Genomic DNA, 7,503 nt, shown 5'->3' with positions numbered 1-7,503 from the left:
TGAGTTTTGAAAGGCAGCCACTGTTTAAAAACACTAACAATGAAAGTTTGTGGGAAAAATAAAATAAAACCTTGGATTATAAATGTGATTTCATACATCCATATTGTTTGTGAATAAATTAGACATAATAATTGAGAAACTGAGTTTTTTATTCAGACTATACCATCAAAATCAATGATTGTTGCATCCCTAATTGTCCCACTGTTCATATGTCATCCAGCAATATATTTTTGTCAGGTGACAGATAATAGAAATCCAGAAGAAGATACAGGAGGAGGTAGAGGAGGAGAGGCTGGAGGAGATGGAGGAGGTACAAGAGGAGCTGGAGGAGATGGAGGAGGTAGAGGAGGAGATACAGGAGGAGGTAGAGGAGGAGAGGCTGGAGGGGATGGAGGAGGTAGAGGAGGAGATGGAGGAGGAGAGGCTGGAGGAGATGGAGGAGGTAGAGGAGGAGAGGCTGGAGGAGATGGAGGAGGTGAGGCTGGAGGAGATGGAGGAGGAGAGGCTGGAGGAGGTAGAGGAGGAGAGGCTGGAGGAGATGGAGGAGGAGAGGCTGGAGGAGATGGAGGAGTTAGAGGCGACGCTTGAGGAGGAGAGGCTGGAGGAGATGGAGGAGGTACAAGAGGAGCTGGAGGAGATGGAGGAGGTAGAGGAGGAGATACAGGAGGAGGTAGAGGAGGAGATGGAGGAGGAGAGACTGGAGGAGATGGAGGAGGTAGTGGAGGAGATGGAGGAGGAGAGGCTGGAGGAGATGGAGGAGGAGAGGCTGGAGGAGATGGAGGAGGTAGAGGAGAAGATGGAGGAGGAGAGGCTGGAGGAGATGGAGGAGGTACAAGAGGAGCTGGAGGAGATGGAGGAGGAGAGGCTGGAGGGGATGGAGGAGGTAGAGGAGGAGATGGAGGAGGAGAGGCTGGAGGAGATGGAGGAGGAGAGGCTGGAGGAGATGGAGGAGGTAGAGGAGAAGATGGAGGAGGAGAGGCTGGAGGAGATGGAGGAGGTACAAGAGGAGCTGGAGGAGATGGAGGAGGAGAGGCTGGAGGGGATGGAGGAGGTAGAGGAGGAGATGGAGGAGGAGAGGCTGGAGGAGATGGAGGAGGTAGAGGAGGAGATGGAGGAGGAGAGGCTGGAGGAGATGGAGGAGGTAGAGGAGGAGATGGAGGAGGAGAGACTGGAGGAGATGGAGGAGGTAGTGGAGGAGATGGAGGAGGAGAGGCTGGAGGAGGTAGAGGAGGAGAGGCTGGAGGAGATGGAGGAGGAGAGGCTGGAGGAGATGGAGGAGGTAGAGGAGAAGATGGAGGAGGAGAGGCTGGAGGAGATGGAGGAGGTAGAGGAGAAGATGGAGGAGGAGAGGCTGGAGGAGATGGAGGAGGTACAAGAGGAGCTGGAGGAGATGGAGGAGGTAGAGGAGGAGATACAGGAGGAGGTAGAGGAGGAGAGGCTGGAGGAGATGGAGGAGGTAGAGGAGGAGAGGCTGGAGGAGATAGAGGAGGTAGAGGAGGAGATACAGGAGGAGGTAGAGGAGGAGAGGCTGGAGGAGATGGAGGAGGAGAGGCTGGAGGAGATGGAGGAGTAGAGGAGGAGATGGAGGAGGTAGAGGAGGAGAGGCTGGAGGAGATGGAGGAGGAGAGGCTGGAGGAGATGGAGGAGGTAGAGGAGGAGATGGAGGAGGAGAGGCTGGAGGAGATGGAGGAGGTAGAGGAGGAGATGGAGGAGGAGAGACTGGAGGAGAGGCTGGAGGAGATGGAGGAGGAGAGACTGGAGGAGATGGAGGAGGTAGAGGAGGAGATGGAGGAGGAGAGACTGGAGGAGAGGCTGGAGGAGATGGAGGAGGAGAGGCTGGAGGAGATGGAGGAGGTAGAGGAGGAGATGGAGGAGGAGAGGCTGGAGGAGATGGAGGAGGTAGAGGAGGAGATGGAGGAGGAGAGCCTGGAGGAGATGGAGGAGGAGAGGCTGGAGGAGATGGAGGAGGTAGAGGAGGAGATGGAGGAGGAGAGGCTGGAGGAGATGGAGGAGGTAAAGGAGGAGATGGAGGAGATGGAGGAGGAGAGACTGGAGGAGATGGAGGAGGTAGAGGAGGAGATGGAGGAGGAGAGACTGGAGGAGAGGCTGGAGGAGATGGAGGAGGTGGTGCTGGAGGAGGAGGAGGAGAGGCTGGAGGAGATGGAGGAGGTAGAGGAGGAGATGGAGGAGGAGAGGCTGGAGGAGATGGAGGAGGAGAGGCTGGAGGAGATGGAGGAGGTAGAGGAGGAGATGGAGGAGGAGAGACTGGAGGAGATGGAGGAGGAGAGGCTGGAGGAGATGGAGGAGGTAGAGGAGGAGATGGAGGAGGAGAGGCTGGAGGAGATGGAGGAGAAGAGACTGGAGGAGATGGAGGAGGAGAGGCTGGAGGAGATGGAGGAGGTAGAGGAGGAGAGGCTGGAGGAGATGGAGGAGGTACAAGAGGAGCTGGAGGAGATGGAGGAGGTAGAGGAGGAGATACAGGAGGAGGTAGAGGAGGAGATGGAGGAGGAGAGACTGGAGGAGATGGAGGAGGAGAGGCTGGAGGAGATGGAGGAGGTAGAGGAGAAGATGGAGGAGGAGAGGCTGGAGGAGATGGAGGAGGTACAAGAGGAGCTGGAGGAGATGGAGGAGGTAGAGGAGGAGATACAGGAGGAGGTAGAGGAGGAGAGGCTGGAGGAGATGGAGGAGGAGAGGCTGGAGGAGATGGAGGAGGTAGAGGAGGAGATGGAGGAGGAGAGGCTGGAGGAGATGGAGGAGGTAGAGGAGGAGATGGAGGAGGAGAGACTGGAGGAGATGGAGGAGAGACTGGAGGAGATGGAGGAGGTAGAGGAGGAGATGGAGGAGGAGAGACTGGAGGAGAGGCTGGAGGAGATGGAGGAGGAGAGGCTGGAGGAGATGGAGGAGGTAGAGGAGGAGATGGAGGAGGAGAGACTGGAGGAGAGGCTGGAGGAGATGGAGGAGGAGAGGCTGGAGGAGATGGAGGAGGTAGAGGAGGAGATGGAGGAGGAGAGACTGGAGGAGAGGCTGGAGGAGATGGAGGAGAAGAGACTGGAGGAGATGGAGGAGGAGAGGCTGGAGGAGATGGAGGAGGTAGAGGAGGAGATGGAGGAGGAGAGGCTGGAGGAGATGGAGGAGGAGAGGCTGGAGGAGATGGAGGAGGTAGAGGAGGAGATGGAGGAGGAGAGGCTGGAGGAGATGGAGGAGGTAGAGGAGGAGATGGAGGAGGAGAGACTGGAGGAGATGGAGGAGGAGAGACTGGAGGAGATGGAGGAGGTAGAGGAGGAGATGGAGGAGGAGAGGCTGGAGGAGATGGAGGAGGTAAAGGAGGAGATGGAGGAGGAGAGGCTGGAGGAGATGGAGGAGGTAGAGGAGGAGATGGAGGAGGAGAGGCTGGAGGAGATGGAGGAGGAGAGGCTGGAGGAGATGGAGGAGGAGAGGCTGGAGGAGATGGAGGAGGTAGAGGAGGAGATGGAGGAGGTAGAGGAGGAGATGGAGGAGGAGAGGCTGGAGGAGGTAGAGGAGGAGATACAGGAGGAGGTAGAGGAGGAGAGGCTGGAGGAGAAAGATACAGGAGGAGGAGGTAGAGGAGGAGAGGCTGGAGGAGGAGAGACTGGAGGAGATGGAGGAGGTAGAGGAGGAGATGGAGGAGGAGAGACTGGAGGAGATGGAGGAGGTAGAGGAGGAGATGGAGGAGGAGAGACTGGAGGAGAGGCTGGAGGAGATGGAGGAGGTAGAGGAGGAGATGGAGGAGGAGAGGCTGGAGGAGATGGAGGAGGAGAGGCTGGAGGAGATGGAGGAGGTCGAGGAGGAGATGGAGGAGGTGCGGCTGGAGTTGCTGGAGGAGGTTCAGGAGGAGATGGAGGAGGAGAGGCTGGAGGAGATGGAGGAGGTTGAGGAGGAGATGGAGGAGGAGAGGCTGGAGGAGATGGAGGAGGAGAGGCTGGAGGAGATGGAGGAGGAGAGGCTGGAGGAGATGGAGGAGGTAGAGGAGAAGATGGAGGAGGAGAGGCTGGAGGAGATGGAGGAGGTAGAGGAGGAGATGGAGGAGGAGAGGCTGGAGGAGGTAGAGGAGGAGATACAGGAGGAGGTAGAGGAGGAGAGGCTGGAGGAGATGGAGGAGGAGAGGCTGGAGGAGGTAGAGGAGGAGATACAGGAGGAGGTAGAGGAGGAGATGGAGGAGGAGAGACTGGAGGAGATGGAGGAGGTCGAGGAGGAGAGGCTGGAGGAAGAAGAGGAGGAGAGGCTGGAGGAGATGGAGGAGGTAGAGACTGGATAGGCTGGAGGAGATGGAGGAGGTATAGGAGGAGGTAGACGAGGAGAGACTGAAGGAGGTAGAGGAGGAGAGGCTGGAGGAGATGGAGGAGGAGAGGCTGGAGGGGATGGAGGAGGTAGTGGAGGAGATGGAGGAGGAGACGCTGGAGGAGATGGAGGAGGAGGAGATGGAGGAGGAGAGGCTGGAGGAGATGGAGGAGGTAGAGGAGGAGATGGAGGAGGAGAGACTGGAGGAGATGGAGGAGGTAGAGGAGGAGATGGAGGAGGAGAGACTGGAGGAGAGGCTGGAGGAGATGGAGGAGGAGAGGCTGGAGGAGATGGAGGAGGAGAGGCTGGAGGAGATGGAGGAGGTAGAGGAGGAGATGGAGGAGGAGAGGCTGGAGGAGATGGAGGAGGTAGAGGAGGAGATGGAGGAGGAGAGACTGGAGGAGATGGAGGAGGAGAGGCTGGAGAAGATGGAGGAGGTAGAGGAGGAGATGGAGGAGGAGAGGCTGGAGGAGATGGAGGAGGTAAAGGAGGAGATGGAGGAGATGGAGGAGGTAGAGGAGGAGATGGAGGAGGTAGACTGGAGGAGAGGGTGGTGGTGATGGAGGAGGAGAGACTGGAGGAGATGGAGGAGGAGAGGCTGGAGGAGATGGAGGAGGTAGAGGAGGAGATGGAGGAGGAGCGGCTGGAGGAGATGGAGGAGGAGAGGCTGGAGGAGATGGAGGAGGTAGAGGAGGAGATGGAGGAGGAGAGACTGGAGGAGATGGAGGAGGAGAGGCTGGAGGAGATGGAGGAGGTAGAGGAGGAGATGGAGGAGGAGAGACTGGAGGAGAGGCTGGAGGAGATGGAGGAGAAGAGACTGGAGGAGATGGAGGAGGAGAGGCTGGAGGAGATGGAGGAGGTAGAGGAGGAGAGGCTGGAGGAGATGGAGGAGGTACAAGAGGAGCTGGAGGAGATGGAGGAGGTAGAGGAGGAGATACAGGAGGAGGTAGAGGAGGAGATGGAGGAGGAGAGACTGGAGGAGATGGAGGAGGTAGTGGAGGAGATGGAGGAGGAGAGGCTGGAGGAGATGGAGGAGGTAGAGGAGAAGATGGAGGAGGAGAGGCTGGAGGAGATGGAGGAGGAGATGCTGGAGGAGCTGGAGGAGGAGCCGGTGTAGGAGCTGGAGGAGGTGCACGAGGAGCTGGAGGAGATGGAGGAGGTAGAGGAGGAGATACAGGAGGAGGTAGAGGAGGAGAGGCTGGAGGAGATGGAGGAGGTACAAGAGGAGCTGGAGGAGATAGAGGAGGTAGAGGAGGAGATACAGGAGGAGGTAGAGGAGGAGAGGCTGGAGGAGATGGAGGAGGAGAGGCTGGAGGAGATGGAGGAGGTAGAGGAGGAGATGGAGGAGGAGAGACTGGAGGAGATGGAGGAGGTAGAGGAGGAGATGGAGGAGGAGAGGCTGGAGGAGATGGAGGAGGAGAGGCTGGAGGAGATGGAGGAGGTAGAGGAGGAGATGGAGGAGGAGAGACTGGAGGAGAGGCTGGAGGAGATGGAGGAGGAGAGGCTGGAGGAGATGGAGGAGGTGGGGGAGGAGTTGTAGGAGGAGGGCGTGGAGGAGATGGAGGAGAAGAGACTGGAGGTGATGGTGGAGGAGAGGGTGGAGGTGTTGGAGGAGGTTGTGGAGGAGATGGTGGAGGAGTGGCTGGAGGAGATGGAGGAGGAGAGGCTGGAGGAGATGGAGGAGGTAGAGGAGGAGATGGAGGAGGAGAGGCTGGAGGAGATGGAGGAGGTAGAGGAGGAGATGGAGGAGGAGAGACTGGAGGAGATGGAGGAGGAGAGACTGGAGGAGATGGAGGAGGTAGAGGAGGAGATGGAGGAGGAGAGGCTGGAGGAGATGGAGGAGTTTCTGGTGGAGATGGAGGAGGAGAGGCTGGAGGAGATGGAGGAGGAGAGGCTGGAGGAGATGGAGGAGGAGAGGCTGGAGGAGATGGAGGAGGTAGAGGAGGAGATGGAGGAGGTAGAGGAGGAGATGGAGGAGGAGAGGCTGGAGGAGGTAGAGGAGGAGATACAGGAGGAGGTAGAGGAGGAGAGGCTGGAGGAGAAAGATACAGGAGGAGGAGGTAGAGGAGGAGAGGCTGGAGGAGGAGAGACTGGAGGAGATGGAGGAGGTAGAGGAGGAGATGGAGGAGGAGAGACTGGAGGAGATGGAGGAGGTAGAGGAGGAGATGGAGGAGGAGAGACTGGAGGAGAGGCTGGAGGAGATGGAGGAGAAGAGACTGGAGGAGATGGAGGAGGAGAGGCTGGAGGAGATGGAGGAGGTAGAGGAGGAGATGGAGGAGGAGAGGCTGGAGGAGATGGAGGAGGAGAGGCTGGAGGAGATGGAGGAGGTAGAGGAGGAGATGGAGGAGGAGAGACTGGAGGAGATGGAGGAGGAGAGGCTGGAGGAGATGGAGGAGGTAGAGGAGGAGATGGAGGAGGAGAGGCTGGAGGAGATGGAGGAGGTAAAGGAGGAGATGGAGGAGGAGAGGCTGGAGGAGATGGAGGAGGTAGAGGAGGAGATGGAGGAGGAGAGGCTGGAGGAGATGGAGGAGGAGAGGCTGGAGGAGATGGAGGAGGTAGAGGAGGAGATGGAGGAGGAGAGGCTGGAGGAGATGGAGGAGGTAGAGGAGGAGATGGAGGAGGTAGAGGAGGAGATGGAGGAGGAGAGGCTGGAGGAGGTAGAGGAGGAGATACAGGAGGAGGTAGAGGAGGAGAGGCTGGAGGAGATGGAGGAGGAGAGGCTGGAGGAGGGAGATACAGGAGGTAGAGGAGGAGATGGAGGAGGAGATACAGGAGGTAGAGGAGGAGAGGCTGGAGGAGGTAGAGGAGGAGAGGCTGGAGGAGGTAGAGGGGAAGGAGGAGGAGGTAGAGGAGGAGAGGCTGGAGGAGGTAGAGGAGGAGAGACTGGAGGAGGTAGAGGAGGAGAGGCTGGAGGAGATACAGGAGGTAGAGGAGGAGATGGAGGAGGAGAGGCTGGAGGAGATGGAGGAGGTAGAGGAGGAGATGGAGGAGGAGAGGCTGGAGGAGATGGAGGAGGTAGAGGAGGAGATGGAGGAGGTAGAGGAGGAGATGGAGGAGATGGAGGAGGTAGAGGAGGAGAGGCTGGAGGAGGTAGAGGAGGAGATACAGGAGGAGGTAGAGGAGGAGATACAGGAGGAGGTAGAGGAGGAGAGGCTGGAGGAGGTAGAGGAGGAGAGGCTGGAGGCTCACAGGTGAGGTTGAAAG

General features: G+C 58.4%; 3 protein-coding genes across 3 annotated transcripts; all 3 read right to left on the bottom strand.

Moving 5' to 3' along the window:
- Positions 1 to 440: 440 nt before the first annotated feature.
- On the bottom strand, positions 441 to 1,226 carry LOC121527998 (vegetative cell wall protein gp1-like; the record flags this gene model as incomplete). The annotated part of the gene is made up of 1 exon (XM_041815085.1): positions 441 to 1,226. A coding segment is annotated over one exon (786 nt), but the record flags the coding sequence as incomplete, so codon positions are not given.
- An 884-nt stretch (positions 1,227 to 2,110) lies between these two features.
- LOC121528527 (basic proline-rich protein-like) lies at positions 2,111 to 3,869 on the bottom strand (the record flags this gene model as incomplete). The annotated part of the gene is made up of 2 exons (XM_041816028.1): positions 2,111 to 3,525; positions 3,785 to 3,869. Coding segments are annotated over 2 exons (1,500 nt in total), but the record flags the coding sequence as incomplete, so codon positions are not given.
- A 1,632-nt stretch (positions 3,870 to 5,501) lies between these two features.
- On the bottom strand, positions 5,502 to 7,285 carry LOC121528526 (basic proline-rich protein-like; the record flags this gene model as incomplete). The annotated part of the gene is made up of 3 exons (XM_041816027.1): positions 5,502 to 6,167; positions 6,592 to 7,016; positions 7,228 to 7,285. Coding segments are annotated over 3 exons (1,149 nt in total), but the record flags the coding sequence as incomplete, so codon positions are not given.
- Between the last annotated feature and the right edge of the window lie 218 nt (positions 7,286 to 7,503).

This window comes from Cheilinus undulatus, linkage group 20 (assembly GCF_018320785.1).
Source record: "Cheilinus undulatus linkage group 20, ASM1832078v1, whole genome shotgun sequence".
NCBI lineage: Eukaryota > Metazoa > Chordata > Actinopteri > Labriformes > Labridae > Cheilinus > Cheilinus undulatus.
This window is presented reverse-complemented; position numbering and strand designations above follow the sequence as displayed.